The following is a 23,916-nucleotide window of genomic DNA, read 5'->3' as shown; positions in this document are numbered from 1 at the left end:
ACAGGACTTTATGTAATATCAAAAGGATCCTGCCAGTCAAATGCTTGGCTATTCCATCATATATCAGCTTTGTTATCTGTACCTGAAGTTGGATATTTTTACACCACATATTATCTCTCTTTAACCAAGCTGAAGTTCCCTTTAAATATTTGTTATTGCTCTTTCATCACACCACATTCCCTGTGCTGCTTTCCTTTTAACTTTATTTAGTTTTCAAAAAACAGCCAAACTCTGGAAATGTGAATAATTACGCACTTGTCTACCTAAAAACCATGCATATTATCATAAAACTGTAGATACAAGGAACTGCAGCTGCTGGTTTACGGGAAAAAAAGATACAAAGTGCTGGATTAACTCAGTGGTCAGGCGGTGCTCTGGAGAGCACGGATAGGTGACATGTTGGGATGGGGCCCTTCAGACTGAAGAAGACTCCCCACATCACATATCCATGTTCTCCAGAGATGTTGCATTACTACACCGAGTTACTCCAGCACTTTGTATCGTTAAGCTGCACCTGAACCTCCACCAGTTCTTAACGAAATTGAATTGAACTTTGTCAAGACTTGAAAATCTACTAATGTCAGTATCGAATATGTAAGTCAGAGAAAGAACACATGAGATGCAATTTAATTGTTCCTTTTAAACATTTCTTCGCTCTTTTCTGAATCAGCTGATCATATATTTATGAATTGAATATTAACATTTTGGTATGCATTTACTAAAATTATCCTCCTTTTGAGTAAAAATTCAGCTAAGCAACAGAAAAGGATTTTTTTATTCACTCAATCTGAATTGGATTTAAGCTCAGTGCCAGGATGAAAAGATAGTGTGTATTAACTCAGCTGCCAGCCATCGTCCCTTCATTTTAAGGTTGGCACCGCAGTCTAACCATCCAGGTTCAATCTTGGAGGAACTCAGCAGGTAAGCCAGCAATGTGGAGGGAATAGTCAGACGACTTCTTCAGGTTGATCCTGACTTCTTCAGGATCACATTGAATGGCGGTGCTGGCTCGAAGGGCCGAATGGCCTCCTCCTGCACCTATTGTCCATTGATGGTGTGGGTGAGAAAGCTGGAAAAGAGAGGTGGGGTGAGGCAAATTATGGCAAGTAATAGAAATGAGGCACTGCAGATTCCATCCTATCCTCTCTGGTCCAATCCCTCCCCACCTACGTCCAAGACACCTCGCATGCCCTTTGACTCTTTAATGACTTTTGGTTTCCAAGCCCCTGTTTCCTCATATTTACTATGGACGTTCAGTCGCTCTACACCTCCATTCCCCACCAGAAAGGCCTTAAAGCCCTCATTTCCGCTGTGGCTCCCCCTCCATCCAATCGCAACAGGGACAGAGTCCCCCTGGTCCTCGCCTTTCACCTTATCAGCCGTCGCGTACAACATGTCATCCTCCAACATTTTAGCCACCTCCAACGGGATCTTCCCATCTCCACCCCTTTTGGCTTTCCGCAGAGATCGTTCCCTCCGCAACTCTCTGGTTCACTCATCTCTTTCCACCCAAACCACCCCCTCCCCAGGAACTTTCCCCTGCAATCACAGGAGATGTAACATGTCCTTATACCTCCTCCCTTAACTCCATCCAGGAACCCCGACAGTCCTTTCGGGTGAGGCAGAGGTTCACTTGCACCTCCTCCATCATCTACTGTATCTGTTGTTCTCAGTGTCAGCTGCTATATATCAGTGAGACCAATCGTAGACTGGGTGATAATTTCACTGAACATTTATGCTCAGTCAGCCTTGGCCTGCGCGATCTCCCGGTTGCCAAACATTTTAACTCCCCTTCCCATTCCCATTCCCATACTGACCTTTCTGTCCTGGGCAGCATACAAGCCAGTGATATGATAACATTGATTTCTCTAATTTCAAGTAATTCCTGCCTTCCCCCTCTCTCTCTTCTCAAGCTTCCAACATCTTGTTTCCAGGTTCAATCTGATCTTTGGTGGCTTTTGTATTCTCTGTGTGACCATGTTTGTTTTCCCTGGCTACTCCAGTCTCCTCCTACATGCCCAAAACCATATTGTTCTTCATTAGGTGTATAAATTACCCGTTCAAATATTAATCAACACATGTGAGTGAACAGGTTACAGGAAAGTGAATCGGGTAAACAGGATTATTCTGAAAGCTGGCAGACTCGATGGGCTGAAAGGCTGCCTCTTGTTTCATGAAATTGTGAAAACATTAATTTTGTTTCTTTCGCACTTTGCACTACATTATGTTCAAGAACCGTTTTTGAGCATTACAGAAATTCTATACAAATCTGACTACAAATTACAAGAATATTGGTTATTTGTGGGCTATTGGTCTTTACAATCTCCTTTATGTCAGACAATTTTTCCCTTTTTGAAGATAGCATATTTGGGTTATGCATTATTTATTCTTGTACCTAAAGATTTAACTTTGAGAAGTTAACTTGCTATATTTCATAATTAAATTAGTATTTTTGTGCATAATTGGACATTCGAGCAACTTTGCTTAGTTTGTTTCTGTTTCAAATAGATTTCAGGTCTGGATAGAGTCAAACTACTTAAGAAGTTGCTGCAGAATTGAGAGGCCGTCTAAGATTTGAACAACTCCAGGAATTTCTACTTGCATAGCTTAATCAAGCGAACATATTACATAAATAAACACATAGGTGCAGTTATTGTAGTCATTTTAAGGATCATGGAGGTTGTGTTAGGTCAGGTAAGAGGAGGCTGGAAAATGAATGACAGATGGGAATTAGTAACAGCTTGGATTGCATCAGCAAGAAAAGTTAATGCAATAAGAATCCATTGTTAGTAACTTTAGTTACACCATTTTTTCAACTAATCGTTATACTTGTCTGTTACTCTCACTATCCAGCCACTTTATTCCAGAGTTATTGACTGTTGGAAGAGATGAAATCCGAGTAGATGCTGGCGATCAATTCATAACCTTTCTAATGCTGTAGCTAGGATTGGAAATAAACACATGTAAAAGAGGTAGTGAATGAAAGGTAAATTAAAGGAAGTTAAAAATGAAATGTTCTGGATAAAAGCTTCACCGAGTAACTGAGTGGAGATCTTTGCCCTTTCCCTTTTAAATAAATGTAAAATTCTATCATTCAAGTTTTGTTATTCTTTCTGATATTTCCGGCAGGTATTTATTTGGCATTTTCTATCATAGTCAGATAAGAGGTTTGAATTAATACGTGCCAATCGAGCTCCATTTTCATGATATCATATGGACATATGAATGAAGCAGGAGTGGACTACTGGGTGTCACAAGCCTGATCTGCCACTTAATAAGATCACAGCCAATCTGATTGCAACCACGACTTTATTTTCCTATCTATCTGTAGAGACCCTTAAGCACTACTACCAACCCCACTCCTCTCCACCACCCTTCCCCAACCTTCTGTGGATTCACCAGTGACTGTTGTAACTGAAGAATAGCTTCACTACTCGATTGAAACACGCAAGATCCTGAATGTTGATGTGAAAAGAATGATACCTCGTATAGGAACATCTGGATCTATGGATCATTGTTTGAAAAATAATGGTTATCCCATTTAAGACAAAAAATTAGACTTTTTTCTCTGGTGGTTGAGTTTTTGGTGCAGTGAAAGCAGAGGTTTTGAATATTTAAGAGCAGTGAAAGCAGAGGTTTTGAATATTTATCACTTCTAAAAAGTGAGTATAAGCCTACCTTTTCTGACATTTCTGCTGAAGCCAACCTGTTCTTTTCAGGTATTGGTCAAGTAAATTTTCTCTGAATTCAATAGACAATAGACAATAGGTGCAGGAGTAGGTCATTTGGCCCTTTGAGCCAGCACCGCCATTCAATGTGATCATGGCTGATCATTCTCAATCAGTACCCCGTTCCTGCCTTCACCCCATACCCCCTGACTCTGCTATCCTTAAGAGCTCTATCTAGCTCTCTCTTGAGTGCATTCAGAGAATTGGCCTCCACTGCCTTCTGAGGCCGAGAATTCCACAGATTCACAACTCTCTGACTGAAAAAGTTTTTCCTCATCTCAGTTTTAAATGGCCCACCCCTTATTCTTAAACTGTGGCCCCTTGTTCTGGACTCCCCCAACATTGGGAACATGTTTCCTGCCTCTAATGTGTCTAACCCCTTAATAATCTTATATGTTTCGATAAGATCTCCTCTCATCCTAAATTCCAGTGTATACAATCCCAGTCGCTCCAGTCTTTCAACATATGACAGTCCCGCCATTCTGGGAATTAACCTAGTAAACCCACGCTGCACGCCTTCAATAGCAAGAATATCCTTCCTCAAATTTGGAGACCAATTCCTTCCAATTCATTGATATCTTCCCTTAAATAAAGCGATTAGTACTCAACAATACCCTAAATATTGAAGTATAACCTTCATACATTTTTATTCAATTTCTGAGGTCGCCAATAGTAACATTCTGTTAGGTTTCCTAATTAGTTTCTGCATATTAGGTTTTTGCAACATGCACTCGGACTGCATCTGCAACAAATTATACCTTTATTTCCTTTTGCATTCGTTGTAACAATGAATGAGCTGGATTTGGAGATCTTTTTCCAATCTAAATCTAGTTGCACTTTCTTATAGTGTTCTTTAAAACTGAAAATATTTCAAATAATTAGATGCTAAGAATTGTATTGAATTCTTGTGCTTTCTAGTTCAGTTTTTGTATTGGATTTAATGTAGTTGCAGGACTATTATTTTTAATTATTTTTTAGTCAATCACATTTTCTAATTTGACCAGTGGGGTACCGCAAGGTTCGGTGCTGGGACCCCAGCTATTTACGATATACATTAATGACTTAGATGAAGGGATTAAAAGTACCATTAGCAAATTTGTAGATGATACTAAGCTGGGGGGTAGTGTGAATTGTGAGGAAGATGCAATAAGGCTGCAGGGTGACTTGGACAGGTTGTGTGAGTGGGCGGATACATGGCAGATGCAGTTTAATGTAGATAAGTGTGAGGTTATTCACTTTGGAAGTAAGAATAGAAAGGCAGATTATTATCTGAATGGTGTCATGTTAGGAAGAGGGGATGTTCAACGAGATCTGGGTGTCCTAGTGCATCAGTCACTGAAAGGAAGCATGCAGGTACAGCAGGCAGTGAAGAAAGCCAATGGAATGTTGGCCTTCGTAACAAGAGGAGTTGAGTATAGGAGCAAAGAGGTCCTTCTACAGTTGTACCGGGCCCTGGTGAGACCGCACCTGGAGTACTGTGTGCAGTTTTGGTCTCCAAATTTGAGGAAGGATATTCTTGCTATTGAGGGCGTGCAGCGTAGGTTCACTAGGTTGATTCCCGGAATGGCGGGACTGTCGTATGTTGAAAGGCTGGAGCAATTAGGCTTGTATACACTGGAATTTAGAAGGATGAGGGGGGATCTTATTGAAACATATAAGATAATTAGGGGATTGGACACATTAGAGGCAGTAAACATGTTCCCAATGTTGGGGGGGTCCAGAAAAGGGGCCACAGTTTAAGAATAAGGGGTAGGCCATTTAGAACAGAGATGAGGAAGAACCTTTTCAGTCAGAGAGTGGTGAAGATGTGGAATTCTCTGCCTCAGAAGGCAGTGGAGGCCAGTTCGTTGGATGCTTTCAAGAGAGCTGGATAGAGCTCTTAAGGATAGCGGAGTGAGGGGGTATGGGGAGAAGGCAGCAACGGGGTACTGATTGAGAGTGATCAGCCATGATCGCATTGAATGGCGGTGCTGGCTCGAAGGGCTGAATGGCCTACTCCTGCACCTATTGTCTATTGTCTATTGACTTTTCCATGGTGATTATTTTTATGTGTAGGAAGGAACTGCAGATGCTGGTTTAAACCAAAGTCAAACTCCCTCAGCAGGACGGGCAGCATCTCTGGAGAGAAGAAATGGGCGACGTTTCGGGTAGAGACCTCGACCCGAAACGTCACCCATTCCTCCCCAGAGATGCTGCCGGTGCCGCTGAGTTACTCCAGCTTTTTGTGATTATTTTAATATCCTATTTATACCAAATCACAGTTTAATTTAATAGTTTAAATGCATTTTGGTCCCCAAAAATTTACATTGAAACTGCATAAATGGAATATGATAAATTTAGCTTAGCATTGGTAATAGTAGGACGTATGTAGGTTAATTGGCTGGGTAAATGTAAAAATTGTCCCTAGTGGGTGTAGGATAGTGTTAATGTACGGGGATCGCTGGGCGGCACGGACTTGGTGGGCCGAAAAGGCCTGTTTCCGGCTGTATATATATGATATGATATGATATGAAGAAGGTAATTTTGATAAACAAATGCAGCATGTATTGATTAGATTTGGGTATGCCCACTTCATCTGTGTTTTTCTCCACTCCCATTTTGTGGCTACGTGCATTCAAGAAATAGTATTCTCTCCAAAGATTTTGGTTTCTTGGGGATGATGAGTGCAACCTAATGTAAACTACCGTAGAAGTGTTTTACCTTCATCATCCAGAAAATATTATAATTGAGGGGACGATCTGGCCAAATTTCATCCCACTGATTGCAGAGGGTGTGGGCCTGAACGTAAAGGCCCCTTCGGAAGAGCTTTAACCTTGCCAATAAAGTGTGCTTGAGATCATTTGAGTTCATTGTTAAGCCACCTAGCTAAAATTATTATTTTGCGAAGTGGTGGGTTAAATTAAAGTTGCTGTATGGCTTTTTTTGGCAGTGTTATTTTGATAATCCTGATTCATAAATTATAACTAAATCTGCAGGTACCATCAGAACGTTTAAGAGACATTTGACAGATACATGGATAGGATAGGTTTAGAGGGATATGGACCACGCTTAGGCTGGTGGGACTAGTATAAATGGGGCATATTGGTCAGCCTGGGCAAGTTGGGCCGAAGGGCCTGCTTGTTTGCTGTTTAACTCTATCTATTTGGTCTGCTTAGTCTTGCGTCCTGGAGAATGTAAGAAGACATGGAAAATCGTCATTCAATAAATTACATTTAAATAGGCTATTTGGTTCTGGGCATTGTCATATATTTTACACTTAATATTTTACTCCGGTTTACAAGAAGAAATAATTTACTTGTTGGAGGGGGTCCTTGATGCAAGACAAATCATAACGTGCAGCTGTTCAAGTTAGATATATAAAGCTATTCCTCCAATTACAAATGTTCAATTTGCAAAAGTTTGCTATAGCACCTTTGATTGTCTGGGACATGTGTCTTGGATATACAGATATATTTTTCATTAGCTTGCTACTCTTTTCCCATCCTAGAAAATACAAAATGCATTTTGCCCAGCTGCCTTCTTGTGCAAAATTTCACCTGACGACATTTTTTCAGGACTATATTCCATTTGTAAAGTGAGGAATAGATCTATAGATATAAACTGTTGTAATGTTAAAATACATGTGCATAGTCCATGAGGCGCTGTGTTTCAAGCCTGTGGTCTGATTGTTAACTCAATTTCTAAAGTTCAAAAATGAGGATACTGTGGGATCAACTGAATCCCACCACAGAAAGCAAAGAACAAACGACACTTAGCCGAGCCAGACACCTTGTGTCCCGTTTATTCCAGAAGCCTCTTTTACTTAGATTCTCACCAATCATAACCCTTGCTGGCTCGAAGGGCCGAATGGCCTACTCCTGCACCTATTGTCTATTGTGTAAGGCCAATTAGTGCATCTGACCTTGGAGTTGTTATTGAGCTCTTGTGGCTGGACCTTCTCGTGAGGCTGCTGGCAAGTCGCCAGCGGTGACAGGCTGTATGCAAAACCAACGTGGGCGTGAAGGCTCCATAATACAAAGGAGGTTTAACAGGCATTTCAATTGGAATAGGACAGTGCAATGAAATTAAGGAATGTGGTCAGTGTACGATCAGGTTGTGGGCCTTTGTATGCATTGGGGGGGGGACAAGATCTTAGGTAGACCATAATGGTAATTACAGAGTCATCAGCTTTTTCAGCCATGCACAGAAAGATTCATGTTTGGATCATTGCAGAAAGCATCTCGTGCAATTTGTAAAAAAATAATGCTGAGCATGCACGTTCATTTGAGAAATTAGATCATGTCATTTGCATATGTGGTTGATTGAAAATTGAAATGTGGCTATTTGCAAGTCTGACTGTAGATAACAAATAAATGACAACATCTGTCCCTTTACCTCCCCCATCGACTCCATCCAAAGACCCAAACAGTCTTCCCAGGTGAGGCAGAGGTTCACCTGCACCTCCTCCAACCTCATCTATTGTATCCGCTGTTCCAGATGTCAACTTCTCTACATCGGCGAGACCAAACGCAGGCTCGGCGATCGTTTCGCTCAACATCTTCGCTCAGTCCGCCTTAACCAACCTGATCTTCCGGTGGATGAGCACTTCAACTCCCCCTCCCATTCCCAGTCTGACCTTTTTGTCATGGGCCTCCTCCAGTGTCATAGTGAGGCCCACTGCAAATTGGAGGAACAGCACTTCATATTTCGCTTGGGCAGCTTACAGCCCAGCGGTATGAACATTGACCTCTAACTTTAGATAGCTCCTCTGTCCCTCTCTTCTCCTCCCCCTTCCCAGTTCTCCCATGGTCTTCCTGTCTCCACCTATATCCTTTCTTTGTCCTGCCCCCCCTGACATGAGTCTGAAGAAGGGTCTCGACCCGAAACGTCACCCATTCCTTCTCTCCAGAGATGCTGCCTGACCCGCTGAGTTACTCCAACATTTTGTGAACTCTGGTCATGTGCTCCCAACACAGTTGCATGGTATGTGTAGGTGAAATTATGAGATGAACAGGGATGTGACTTTGTGAACATTTTGTTTAATACATATTTATTTCTGTTGCAAGTTATGCAAGTATTTCCTCCTGAAATGAATATGTTGACTAAATCGGTTGGTGTTAGCATAGTCTCATCTACATAAAGTTAACAATTTCTCTTGTACAGCATTTGGTTGACAAGGTCAATCATTTTGTAACGTGAAAATGATAAGAAAACTAACAGTGTATGGAAATTGAGATCTATACTGATGGTTCAGTGAACCGGCTCATCATTCTGTTCGTTCCAGCTAATGTCAAACTATCTCCACTGGTACCATTCGCAGTGCTTTGCTGCTCTTGGATTGGTTGTGAGAATCTGCTTGTTCACAGGAGAAAGGTGTTTGCTTTAATCCACTTACAGAAATATACTGAGCAATACTTACCCAATTTTGTAATTTTCGTTTCTGCCAATTTATATGGTTGTGCAGAATAAGAGCAGAATAAACTTGTCCAACTCTCCTCTTTGTGGAATTCTCTGCCACAGAAGGCAGTGGAGGCCAATTCACTGCATGAATTTAAAAGAGAGTTAGCTAGAGCTCTAGGGGCTAGTGGAATCAACGGATATGTAGAAGGCAGGCACAGGTTACTGATTGTGGATGATCAGCCATGATCACAATGAATGGCGGTGCTGGTTCGAAGGGCCAAATGGCCTCCTCCTGCACCTATTTTCTATGTTTCAGGATGTTCCTTAAAACATGTTACTTTGAGCAAGCATCTGTTCTAACCTCTCTAAGTGTAACTCCTTGACAAATTGTGTTTGATGTCCATGTGAAGGACTAACTATTTTGAAGGTGCTATAACTGTGTTATTGTTTATCCCTGCATTTAAACTGTAGGTCTTCCAAATTCAATGTCAGTGGCACAATGAGTCAAGTCAAGGCCTCACGCCACCAACAATCTGGGTTTAATCCAGCGTGGATTTTCCCATTCAATAAAGCCAACCTTCTATTTCCCTTAGTATTTGCTTTACCTACACGCTAACGTGTATGAGGACAACCAGACCATTCTGTAACTTATTTTCATGTATGCATTATTCTGCTTCTCCATACTTACTTTCTGTGAAAAAGGGTGACCTCAGTGAGTAACTCAGCGGGACAGGCAGCATCACTGGAGAGAAGGAATGGGTGACCTTTCGGGTTGAGACCTTTCTTTTCTACCCTGACTCTCAGCTTGAAGAAGGGTCTCAACCCAAAAAGTCATCCATTCATTCTCTCCAGAGATGCTATCTGTCCTGCTGAGTTTCTCCAGCATTTTGTGTCTATCTTAGATCTAAGTGATTATGTTTCTATTCACAGAAGACTGGAAGAATGAGTGTGTTTGTGATATTTTCAGTAAGCAAATTATAATTAGTGTGCAGATAGATGAAGCTAGTTGGCGTAATGTTGTGCATATTGGCTTATATTTTGGTTCGGCAGGACTGGGAGTTGCCCTTTGTGCTGAGCATGTCGGTGATTTTCAATGCTGTCTTCTGGACTTCTTTTTCTTTGAAACAATGCACCTTGCAGATGAGTTGTTCAGGATCTTTGTTTTCAAATTATGTCCATAATACTGTTCTAGGAATAGGAACAATAAACTTTCTTTAAGATAGTCTAGTTTTAATTTTTTTAAAATAATTTTACATCAGTTATTATTAGAATATATGATAATTTATAAAACAAAATTTCATTTAAAAGAATTGTTTGTTTTCGAATATACTTTTTCCAGTAATGCATTTATTTATGATTATGCTTTGAAATGTTTACAGTCTTAATGTACGTTATCTTCCTCTGCATAATCTGTATGTATCTGAGAATACTGCTTAATTTTTTATCTGATATGTGTGTATAATAAAGGGAAGTGTTGTTATTATGATTTCCTCTGCTTCAAATTAAACAATTTTGGTTTATTACTTTAATCTTAATATGTTTTTGTGATTTCCTGTAGGTTATCAGAGGATTATTAAAATTCTGGCCAAAAACTGTAAGTCAAAAAGAGGTAAGTTATCCACTTTCTTCTCTGGCTTTGACTGTCTCTGCACATGTTTTTAAAATATATATCTACTTATGTACAAACAGAAAAATAAAATTAAAGGAACCAATGTTAATATATTTAATCTTGAAAACAAATCGACCATTTCAGATTTCAGAGTCCTTTAAATGACTGACATTGAGTAAATCCTGTGCTTTAGAGATTTAGTCAACTTACAGATTTGATCTTTATCTGCGTGTGTTCATTTCAACTAGCTTCTTTGATCTCTACTAAATGAAGTGTTTAAGTTGGGGATAGGTGCAGTGGAATAACGGGAGATGAGACTTTGGGAGGAGAGTGATTAGAGATGAGGGAGAAAAGAGATGGAGATTAAACACATTTCTTCCTACACTTGATCACAATCTGTTGCTTTCCCCTGGATGTATGTTGCTGTCATCCTTACTGAATAAAGACAATACCAGGATTATGATTCTGCATAATTACCCTCTAAATTAAACTGGATAGCTTGAGAAGGTTTAAAATTGTGTATCATTGCCCATATAAATGTGTAGAAGTGATACATGAGAGGAAGGAGAATGGATTTAACATGCTCTTGGTTTGGACCCTATTAGTGGAATGTACAATATTCATCAGTCATAGAATCATTAATATTTATGATAAAGAGGGATGCTGCTCTGCCTTGGTTCATCCTGGACAGACCTATTCTTGCATACTGTCACTATCCAAAGCCATGTTTTCATCCTAGTACTTGCTAAATATATTGCTTTTCTCTCCATACTTCTGTGGAGGAGCTCTGGATCCTGCTACGCTTTGGGTAGAAACGGCATGGGGGGCCACCGAGAACAAAGGGTGAACTGGAGGAGGGTGGGTGGGGCCTGCTGCCAAGTGCAGCGGCAGACAGTAGATAAGACTGGACGGTACTTTTGTAACTTTGTCGACGCTAACACATGTACTGCCTAGGTTGTATGCAAAACAAAGGTTTTCACTGTACCTAGGTACCCTAGGTACATTTACAATAAAGTTTCATTCATTCATGCCTGTCCCAGTACAGTTGGAACACTGGTGTCTACCTGACAATTTGAAAGATTACCCAGGTTGATCTTGTCCACAAAAATAACACTTTAAATTGGGATAATAACTGTCCTATCAGTATACTCAATCAATACCAAAGATATTGCTGGCATTTACTAACTAATAACCTGCTCACTGAAGCTCCGTTTGCCAGGAACACTGTGCTGCTTACCCAATTACAACCTTGGTGAACATGTAGACTAAAGTGATGAATTACAGAGATTGAAGGTATTTATTCACAAAATGCTGGAGTAACTCAGCAGGTCAGGCAGTATCTCGGGAGAGAAGGAATGGGTGACGTTGATTGGATCAGAGTGACTGTCCTAAAATCAAGTCAGTATTAGCTGTGACATCTAGGGGAAAGCAAACTTCAGGGATAGTGTCCTGCAAAGGAAAATGTTTGCAATTGTCAGAGGTCAATCTGGTCAACAGCAGACATTGTGGGAATCCCTCAGAGCACGATTGTAGGTTCAGCCAATTCAGATGTTTTTGCATGAACAACTAACTGATCATCATAAGAACAGATGTGGGAATGTTCACTGAACATTGTCCAGTGTTCCATTCCCACTGCAACTCCCCAAAGTAACCAATGCATGCCTATATACTGCAAGATCTGGATAACATACAGTTGGTTGGCTGATGAGTAACCTACATGGTATATGCCACTTAAGTGCTAGACAAAGACCATCTCCAAGACATAATCTAACCACCTTACATGCATCACATCCTGTATCATTATCATCCTGGGGTCATTACTGACAAGAAACCCAAGATTCTGAGTTACAAAAATTGGTCAAAAACGGTATCCTATGGCAAGCATCTACAAGGCAGGTGAGGAGATTGATCCATGAAACATCCACTTGTTTGGATGAAAGCAACTGCAGTAACATTCATAAAAATTGACACCATGTGGAATAAAGCATCCTGTTTGAGTTTCACTCCATCCACCATCCTAAAAATTCATTCTTTCCATACCAGTGCACAAATAACTATTGCGTACAACTTATGAAATGCCTAGATTAAGTTACCTCTTGAACTCACGAATTGTATCATCAATCAGAAAAAGGCTGGCAGGTACTCAGAGGAACTATCACTAGTGGGTTCCTCTCCAAATGGCACCATTCTGACTTGGAAATATATCACCATTCCATCATCATTAAGAGAAGTTTCTCTGCACAGTAACATCGTGGGAGTACTTTGTACTAAAGGACTGCAGTTTCCAGTGATGGCTCACCACAGCATTTCTCAATGGCCACTTTTAGTAAAACGAATATGTAATAAAGATGAGAGAAATAAGTACTTGCTGTTAACCACATACCATAATTTTATACAGCTGAAATAAATTTTCCCTTTGCCTCTGCCTCTGCCTCAAATGAAAGCCAATCTCTCCTCATAACTGTAACTATTCAGCCCAGGCAGTATCATGGTGTCTGCACCCTCTCTAGTTTTACCACATATTTTCTGTGTAGAGGCAATCAGAACTGTATAGAGCACTCTAGCAGTGGCCTACTTAACCTCTGCATTTTGGTGTCTCGGCAGATAAAGGGAAGTATCCTGTATGCCTTTAAATGAATTGATCTATTTGTCCTGCTTCTTGAAAGGATCTGGATATGCATTTCCCAATCTGCCTTGTTTATGTAATTGAATATCCTGGAATTTATTGTGTATTCTCTATTTGTTTGCTCCTGCCATATGAGCTCACCTCTTCCTCTGTCACATTTTTGATTATGTGCAAATCCAATGGAGATTTCCTGCAGCCTACAATCATCTTCATTAGTGTCATCATCAGATTTTTAGCGGTTTGATCCATCAAATTATGATCTTATATCAATCTTATTAGTCCTCAGAATGTGGATCTTTCTAGCAAACCATGCATATTATTACCTTGGGAAGGTGTGGGTGGACCCGGGGTGTTTGTTGTACTTGCGGGAGGCTTGTGGATATATTAGAAAAACTGAAATGATAAAAATGTACTTTTTCTACATGCTAAATAGATATTGCATGTTTTTAATTGTTTGTAAATAAAACTTAGTTGTGGTTCAAATTGTCTGCTTTCAGGTCATGTATTTGGGTGAAGTAGAAGAAATTCTGGATGTTATAGAACCATCTCAGTTCAAAAATGTCCAAGAACCTTTATTCAAGCAAATAGCCAAGTGTGTGTCAAACCCACACTTCCAGGTAAAGAATTTATTTCTGATAAATAAAGCTGTAATCTTTTGTCTCATTTACAATAGTGACCAGAAAACCATGGCAAGTGTAATAGGTCATTGTGGACTTTTTTTGCTGAACTAAGATTGAGTTCCAACAAAATATTAAGATAACTGAATGCAGGTGACCCCTATTTTACAATTGTTCGAGTTACAGAAATTTACCCCTCAAGTATTTGCAAATCACAACCAAAAAAATCTAAGTATGGAATAAAATTTGCTCTTCTTGATTTTATGTGGGGGAGGGGATGGGGAAATAAATGAAAATAACTGTCTACTTTTAGTTTTTTCAACTTTCATTTCTTGACACATGAGCACATAATGTGGCGGGTCCTTTAGCATTGTATGTCCATATAGCAACCTTTATTTTCAAGAGTTTTCACAGATTATTTATTCTCAAGAAGTCTTATCCAGGGCCAATCACACTGCGCAATCAGTACTGTACCACTGATGCTAATGGTAATCTTTTTTTTTCAGTTTTCAATCAGAACTGTAAGTGTGGGAGTTACATAACTCAATGTTTCTGACACAAAGGTGATTAAATATAAGATCCAATGCTACTTGTAGAATCCAAATTGTAATTTTCAAGGACAAATGGATTCAATTTGTAGGTTGCACATTGCCTATTTGTCTAAAGTATTAAGTAATTATTGGGCGGCTGAAGAAAATTTAGTGGCTCAAAGGAAGCAATCGTTCTGCTTAACACTGAATAACTGCTCCACTGATGACAATTCCTCAGGTCAGGAGTGAAAAATATGACATTTTTCTGCTAACTGTGAAGATAAAACTAGTTTGAATAGTCCTCTTTGGCACTGGACCGTGCCATAAACCACTTGTAGTTCAATACAGATGTGTGGAGAGGCATTAGCTTGCTCCCAAAAAAGAAGAAAAAAAAGCACATTCATGTACAAGATGACTGGAAGAGAGGTGGGGGTGGGGCCAAGTTTATTAGATGATGGGGTTTTGATTAGCAGATGGTTGGACAAAGGCTGGATGTGAAAAGACAAAAAGTGTGAGATAAGGACGTATGGATAGGAGGGAATGTTAGGGAAATAGCCCACAAACACCCCCTCCCCCCCCCTCTTTCTTATTTTCCCCTCTCTTCCCCTTGCCCCGTCTGGCTGAACAATGAATTCTCCAATTTTAGGTAAGTAACCTTCAAAAACTTTCTTCCCCCTGTCCCCCATCTCCTTCCACCTATATTCCTTTCTCAGCCTTAACATTTCACACCTCTTCTATCCTTATTCCTTACCTTACACTTTTTGACTTTTCATCTCTGACCTGTGTCGAACTACCTGCCAATCAAATAATCTCTTCGTCTGTATCCACCTATGATTTGCCAGACTTGGTCCCACCTCCAACTCTCTCCCAGCTTTCTCCCCCTACAGTCCACTACAGTCAGTCTGCAGAAGGGTTCCAGCCCAAAATGTCACCCATCCATGTTCTCCAGAGATGCTGCCTAACCCATTGAGATACTCCGCCACTCTGTGTCTTTTTTTGTAAACCAGCAACTGCATTTCCTTGTGTCAGCAAGCAAGATAATAATATCATAGAGGTGCAACAAAGAAATCTCCACTTGACAAAAGATAAAGAGTTATAATCTTTAAAATGCCATTTGCTTGGAGGCATTTTCATTTTTCATCTGCACTAATTATTGCACATTCATTGTTATGGTTAAAGTAGAGCTATAATAGTAGATCAGCAAAGCATTAAGAAACTGAATTAGCTGTTCAATTTCCTATCCTTATTGGTGCACTTGACACTGGGGTCATAAATCTCAAATATGACATGGTGAAAATGTTTACTGGAAATTAATGTTATGAATTTTTTATTTGAAATATTCTCAAATTGATTTTTTTTCCACAACAGGTTGCAGAAAGAGCGTTGTATTTCTGGAATAATGAGTACATTCTCAGCCTAATTGAAGATAACTCTGAGAGAATTCTACCAATTATGTTTGGTAGTTTATACAGAATCTCCAAGGAACACTGGAACACGTAAGTACTTTAAATATTAAAATATATATATATATATATATACATGCATGTACTATTAAGAAGATAAAATTGATGGCTGTACTTTAGAGATACAGCGTGGAAACAGGCCCTTTGGTCCACTGAGTCTGCACTGACCAACCAAATTCATTAACACGATTCTACACACTAGGGACAATTTTACCAAAACCAATTAAACTACAAACCTGTACTTTTTTGGAGCGTGGTTGGAAACCAGAGCACCTAGACAAAACCTACGCAATCACAGGGAGAACGTACAAACTCCTTACAAACAGCACCTGTAGTTAGGATCGAACCCCGGTCCACATTAAACAATTAATATGATTTTACTGGCATTTCTCACTATTGGTATAATTCAGATCATGGGTTGAGATCTCAAACGTTTGTGCCTTTTCCTGACTGATCTGTCCCTGGACTTTTCAGAGTCCAGTGATAGAAAACTATTTGCAGAAATACCCCAGCACTTGCATTTAGTACTAGACAATAGACAATAGGTGCAGGAGTAGGCTTTTCGGCCCTTCGAGCCAGCACCGCCATTCACCGTGATCATGGCTGGTCATACACAATCAGTACCCCGTTCCTGCCTTCTCCCCATATCCTCTGACTCCGCTATCATTAAGAGCTCTATCTAACTCTCTCTTGAAAGCATCCAGAGAATTGGCCTCCACTGCCTTCTGAGGCAGAGAATTCCACAGCTTCACAACTCTCTGACTGAAAAAGTTCTTCCTCATCTCTGTTGTAAATAGCCTACCCCTTATTCTTAAACTGTGGCCCCTGGTTCGGGATTCCCCCAACATCGGGAACATCTGCTCTTGGATCCTGCATCAGATTTGCTTCCATGCTTGTTGTTTGCTATTGTTGTTCATTGGATAGCTGATTAAAACTGCTTCAGTTGTACAGAACTTCCGTCTAGACTTTCACTATCAAACAATGTTTTCGAACGATAACTCAGTACACGCAACAATAATAATAATACACCAATAGTTATTTAAACTGTATTAACATTCTGACTATTCTGAAATAAAGTGAGGCATTTCAGTTAGAATCGGTCTTTACATTTTTGATGAAGCTAGTTTATATAAGTATAAATGGTATTTGTGCTGGTTGGTGCAGTTGTAGTATGGTTTCAGCTGTTGTGTACAGTCTTCTTGGATCCTAGAAATACTTGATCCCTAGAAAATTTCCTTTTGGATCCTCTAGAACCGTTTAGCATTGCCTCACAAGACACTGGTAAACTTTGTGCTCCTACTATTCAGAGCTTCACTGCACCTTTACAACGAAAAAATCTTGTACTCAGGAAATTGCTCTCTTAGAATGAGATCAGGAATGACAAGTAGCGCAATACTAATGGTTTTTACAAGGATTAGGAAAGAATGAATGATTCTTCATTAAAATCAATTATTTGTAACATTTATTTTACATGTGACAATAAAATCCCATTGAACCTTTTGCTTATTTACCTAACTTGTATGCCACCTCCTGTTCTCATCTCCCCACTTCAAAAATACTATACAACTGAGCAGAATCTTTGAGGATTTAAAAAACCTCAATTGTACATCATCGGAACCAGATTCTCTACCGATAATAATTCTGAAACATTTAAGCAGATCCGGATAAATTTGGGTATTCAAAGTGGATAGCTTTATAGTCATCCTACTGTATCCTATAGAAATGTCATGTTTTTTTTAAGAAAGTGAAAGTATACTTTTTTAAGTTGATATTGTTGCTTCAATCCTTAACATGCTCTTTAAAAAAAATAGACCTGCCATCTTTAAAAACAAAAGTTCAGAAAATACTTAAGGAAGTGATTTTCCTGTTTGCTTGTGAAGATCCCAATGTCTTTATTAAACACACTTTTTACTCCAACTTGAAGAGCAGTCTGCACATTGGGTAGTTTAAATATGAACAAAACTTCTTGATATCACAGCTACACATGCCTGTTTTGTAGTTAGAACTAGAATAGTTCAATCTTTCTACATTGCTTTTGATCTCTAAGATTGGAGTGCAGAGAATTTATAGCGGTTATTTTGTATGGTTCTTAAAAAATAACTCAAAAATGTAATTATCTTGAACATTTGTTTTACAGAACTATTGTAGCACTTGTTTACAACGTACTAAAAACCTTAATGGAGATGAATGGGGCACTGTTTGATGAACTTACAACATCATATAAAGCAGAAAGACAACGGTATGCAATCATCATTCACTAATTATTTTGTTCTCGACTTTCTAAATGTTTATGGTCCCTCATAGTAAAAGTTGCATATTGCATTGAGTACGGACATACAAGCTATTCTCGTTTCCAAAAATGGTCCCCTGGAACAGCAGCAGTATGACCTGCATAGACATATTTGAATTACAGTAAACCCTGGTTTTATCAGACTTCTTTTTCACAGATTTTGGATATATTGGATGGACCTGCCGATGCCACCCCGGCCCGCACTGTCTCTCTGGCTGTTTAGAGCCCCGGCCTCCGACCCCACCCCTGACTCCAGCGAGCCCATCTTCACCCACCGCACAATCCAGTAACACGGCTTTTGTTGCATCTCATGTTGTAGCCCCTGGACAGCTCTTTCTGCAGGCTGTCGTCACCAACAGGACATGCTTGGTCTCCGTGGGACTCCCTCCCCTCCCACTTGCTACTGCTTCTTGCTGTCCGCAATGACTTTGTCTGGTCCCCGCTCGTACTCGGTTATAACGGACTGTTGGCAATAACAGACACTATTTCCACACCTCCCCCCCCCCCCCCAGTCTGTTATAACGAGGGTTTACTATATTTATTTTTGTGCTGATTAGCATTAATGCAATATGAAAATTATACCTAAAACAAATGTATAGTTATTTTCTATAATGCCCTCTATAAATTTCATACATGCGAATGTTTATATAATGTTTTATTATCTAGGTCATAGTATGAGAAATAGCAAAATATATTTTAATGTGGAATGTTGAATGGGCTCTTGATAATTTTGAATTAATGTAGATTATTTATAGGAATTAACCTACTCATCTGTATCTTTTAAGAAATCTATTGAACTTTACTAAACTAATAGTGCTAATAAGAGATTAATTACAATGAGATTTAATGATTAAAATATTAATTGTTACATTTTTCTCCAACTCTGCTCAAAATATAGCTGCTAGCCTTGCAAAACGTTGTTCATTAACAAGTATATATTTTTAATATTGCAGTGAAAAGAAGAAGGAGCAGGAGCGCGAGGAACTTTGGAAAAATCTTGAAGAGTTGCGGCTCCAAAGGAGTCAAACACTTGGTGAAATACAGAATGATACTCACAATTCACAAAATACTCAAGACAATAAAACAAGTGCCAAATGACGAGCATCAACAGACGAAGAGTGATGGGGTATTTCACACATATTTTGGAATAGGTGTGGATAAAACACATACACAAGACAAACCTTCAGCAGTATACTTCCAAAAATTACCAGCTTTTTTGATGAGCTGTAAACAATGTTGAAAGGAAAAGATATGAACTTTGAACATTAGTGACCACAATATTTGTAACTTTGTCTAATCATGAATTTATTATGTCACTTTTTAGAATTCTCAGAGAATAAATGAATTTATCATTTGTGGCCAGAGTGAAAATAATTGGTGGAATTATGACTTGAAAAAATAATTTTTTGATTGTGCTGCACATAGAAAATTAGTCAGCTATTTAATTATAGATTTTTCCTATTTTATATGTGCTTCTCACAATGCTACAGACCTTGAGTGAACTGAGTGAATTATGCCTACAGAAAAAATATTAGAAATTCAAGCATAAAATATTGTATGTTTTTTCTTCAACTAATCATTCTGATATCATGTCGGAGAACCATTCCATTCTGTAAACCTTTGGCAGTGTGAAGCTTTTTTGTAATGAGATATCTTATTTGGGGTTCTGAGCAACATTCAATAAAGTCTACATAATGTTTGTATTTGGATTTCTACATTTTTAGCTTTTCTGTAATGACAAAGGACGATATTATTCAATTTCCTAGATTTTCATTTGCTGAAAGGAACAGTGGTTCAGTTTCTGCTTATCATCCCGTTGTGATGATACACAAGTTACTGGATGCCATGGCCTGATATGAAATGAGTTGGGAAACTTAAGCTACTTCCTTTTGGGCTTGATTTGCTTATGATTAACGCAAGTAATTGAAGACTGACTCAAATGTAAATGTTCATGACAGTCAAAATCAGGATGCTTTTCCAAAACTGGTGTACAGAGTATATTTTGTTTCAAAAGTGTAGAGCATAATGAAGTTTACTGGTCATTCTGTACCTCAATCTTCAGCCAACTCTACTTGGCATGCACTACAAGGATAAACATATCATGGATGCATCATTTCTCAGGCCATGGAGATGCTGATCTTGGACAATATATTTATGTGGTAGAAATTGTTTTTTTTTTTCCTTTCCAGCAGATCACCTTTATCCAGACAGCATGTTGAGATTTACAGCCTTTGTCAAACACAATCCACAAAAGTTTGGTCCCGTGTTAAATCGGTTTAGTGATATTATACATTATTTCAGGGCTCCTGGGCGAGTGTATCCTAGGACATTGAGGGAAACGGGAAAAAATTGAAGGAGCACTGGCAGACATATTTTCATCGTCTTTACCCCCAGGTGAGGTACTGAAAGAATAAAGGGTGGCTAATGTTTAAGAAGGGTTGCAAGGACCAGCCAGGAAACTGCAGGCTAGTGAGCCTAGTGTCAGTGGTGGGAAGGTTATTCAAGCGGACTCTGAGAGAAAAGATGTACCAGTATTTAGAAAGGCAATGACTGATTAGGGATAGTCAGCAGAGTTTTGTGCGTGTGAAATCATGTCTCATGAATTTGATTGAGCCTCCAGAAAAAGTGATGACGTTTAAGTAGGACAAGGCGGTAGACATTGTCCACATGGACTTTAGCAAGGCCTTTGACAAGGTCCTGTGTGGTAGGCTTGTCTGAGAGTTTAGAGTCATGGGATCCAGGGGAAGAAGGCTAATTTGATGTAAAATTGGCTTTGTTAAATGAGTCAGAGTGTAGTGAAAAGTTATTATTTGGATTGGAGGCCTGCAACCTGTATGTGCCACAGTGATCAATGCTGGGTCCACTTTGCCACATACATTTACGGTTTGGATAACAATATTGTGAACGTGATTAGTAAGTTGTAGATAACACCAAAATTTGTGGTGGAGAATGTAGATGATTTTTTAAGATTCCAACAGGTGAACTGGGGAGGGGCCAAGAAATGGCAGATGGAATTTAACATGGAGAAGTGTGAGTATTTGCATTTCAGGAAGTTAAACCAGGGCAGAAATTGCACACTAAAGGTGTGGTCCTACAGAGTGTTGTAGAACAGAGAGACCTAGGGATAGAGGTACATGGTTCCCTGAGAGGGAAGATACAGATGGACCAGGTGGTGAAGAAAGTGTTTGGCATGCTTGCTTTCATCAGTCAGGTCATTGAGAACAGGAATTGGGATGTCATGTTACAACTGCGCAACACGTTTGAGAGATCACACTTGGTGTACTGTGCACGGTTATGGTTGCCTAAGTAAAAGGAATTACACTCTAAAGGGTGCAGAAAACATTTGCAAGGATGTTACCAGGACTGGAGGATTTAATTTATAACAAGAGGCTGGATAGGGTAGAACTCTACCCTGGAGTGTAGGAGGTTGAGGGGTGACTTTATAAAGATATATAATATCACGAAGGGCATAGAAAAGGTGGATGGCAAGTAGATTTTTCCGAGGTAGAGGAGTCTAAAACCATAAGGCATAGGTTTAAAAGGGACTTCAGGTACAACCTTTTCTCGCTGTGGTGGGTAAATGCAATGAGAAGAAGCTCTGGTGCGAGTGCAATTATAACATTTGAACAACCTTTAGACGGGCTCATATTGGAAATGTTCAGAGATGGTCCAAATACAGACAAATAGGACTACTAGCTTAGACATCTTGGTTGGTATGGAAGAGTTGGGGCAAAGGGCCTATTTCTGCACTGTATGACTACAACTCTTTATTAACCTAGAGAACATTTTCAGCAGAAACCTTGAATTTCCCTGTGAGATTCTTTTTTAAAAATAAATAGCAAAAGGATTATTAGCGTGAAAGCAGATTTGTTGGCGAAGGGAAGAAAATATATCTACTGACTCATGGCAATGGATGATATGTGTGATGAATCATATCATAATTGATTCAAATCATGTACCGGAATCCCAACTCCAGGCCAATGATCAATTATAAAGAGCCTGTCTAAAAATGGTCATTTTTACTTCTATTTTTTCCAGAGTAAAATTCACAATCTAATGTGACCTGTTTATATATTTTATTTTAAATGCTGCCTTTAACTTAGTCCTATAATTGTACTGAGTATTTTACATTGTGATAAAGTGAAATTGCAGCTTCTGTTGTCTGGATGGAAGTATTTTACTGTATTTGTATAGGTGGTGAATATTCAGAATCTATCACATAAATGTTCATTGATGCTCTGGCCTGTAAATATCGTCCATCATAAATAATGCCAAACAAAGCCTGACTCTATCCACCAAAGGAGTCAAATAAATGAGGATTTGTTGCTTATTGCTTACCTCTAGGACAGTGCATGATAAATGTGACAGTTTAGTTTGGAGATCCAGCGTGGAAATAGGCCTTTCGGCCCATTGAGTCCACGCTGACCAGCAATCGCCCCATACACTAATACTATCCTACACACTACTCACAATTTACAGAAGCCAATTAGCCCACAAACCTGTGCTTCTTTGGAACGAGTTCCCAGAGAAAACCCACAGTCACAGGGAGAACATACAGACAGCACCCAAAGTCAGGATCAAACCTGGGTCCCTGGTGCTGCAAGGCAACAACTCTACCGCTGCGCCACAGTGCCACCCAATTTAGTTGCCAAGCCCTAAACCCTTGAATTATCTTCCTAAATCGCTCCACACCCTTGGAAACAGAGAAGAGAGTGAAGGAGAGAGTAATAGAGTTTAGTGTAGATGGGCAAGAAGGTCAGAGTGGACATCGCGGGTCAGAGGACCCATTTCTGTTCTGTACAACTCTGTAACACTAAAAAGATCGAGTATGGATAAGTGGAGAGGCACATGGTAAATTCAATTTAATACAAATAAAATGATACATTTAGTAGGAAGGACAAGAAAAAATATGAAGGATGCAATTATAATTGAATGCAATTGTAACTGGCCAGAACATGCTGTGTGTATAAATCTTTGAAGAGGGGATAGGTTACGAAAGCAATTAAAAAAAATGGTTTCCTGGACTTTGCAAATAGAGACATTGAGTGAAAAAAGGAAGGAGAGGTGAATATGTCAGAAATATTCAAAATCAGAAACCTGTGTGAGGGTTGAGAATTTAAGAGCACAGATTTCTAGTGACTGGCAAAGAACGAGATGTGACATGAAAGTCTCTCGTCTAATAAGCAAGTGATCAGCATCTGGAATGTAATAGCTGATGGGATGATTCAATTGTGGCTTTCACAATGGGTATCAGATCGATATCTGAATGAAAGCAGTGCTATGCAAAAGAAAGAGGAAATGGCACTGGCTACAATGAAGCTTGCACAAAGGACTGAATGTGTCTTCTGTGCTGGTTCACAGGAATCATGGAAAGCAATCCATTCCATCCCATTCAATGATTCTTTGGAAGTCGGAAAGACTCATTGGCAGAGATGCTTCAAAGGTCAGTTATTTATATAACTCTTAAAAGGGAAACTATTATTTTGAACTAACCTTGGGTGTTTAAGTGGTCTGGAAGATTGTCAGCAATAGAATTTTTTTCAGTGCTTTATCATTCATTACTCCATTTTTACTGACGGTACTGATATAAATGTAAAATCGCCTTAAAGTCTGAATAAATATGGCTGCCTTTAAAACCAATTTCCAGTCAGAAAAACTATCACTTATAATAAGC

General features: G+C 39.4%; 1 protein-coding gene across 2 annotated transcripts in view; it reads left to right on the top strand.

Moving 5' to 3' along the window:
• Positions 1–22,548, top strand: part of ppp2r5a (protein phosphatase 2, regulatory subunit B', alpha isoform) — a 103,068-nt gene extending 80,520 nt beyond the window's left edge. For both annotated transcript variants that reach the window (XM_078404776.1, XM_078404775.1), the window contains 5 exons: positions 10,666–10,716; positions 13,840–13,959; positions 15,858–15,985; positions 18,090–18,191; positions 19,196–22,548. In XM_078404776.1, coding sequence (XP_078260902.1) covers positions 10,666–10,716; positions 13,840–13,959; positions 15,858–15,985; positions 18,090–18,191; positions 19,196–19,340 — 546 coding nt within the window. In that variant the 3' untranslated portion in view covers positions 19,341–22,548. The remainder of the gene's footprint in view (positions 1–10,665; positions 10,717–13,839; positions 13,960–15,857; positions 15,986–18,089; positions 18,192–19,195) is intronic.
• Positions 22,549–23,916: the final 1,368 nt, after the last annotated feature.

Source organism: Rhinoraja longicauda, chromosome 9 (genome assembly GCF_053455715.1).
Source record: "Rhinoraja longicauda isolate Sanriku21f chromosome 9, sRhiLon1.1, whole genome shotgun sequence".
Taxonomy (NCBI): domain Eukaryota; kingdom Metazoa; phylum Chordata; class Chondrichthyes; order Rajiformes; family Arhynchobatidae; genus Rhinoraja; species Rhinoraja longicauda.
The sequence above is the reverse complement of the archived record's forward strand: the minus strand, read 5'-3'. Positions and strand labels throughout refer to the sequence as shown.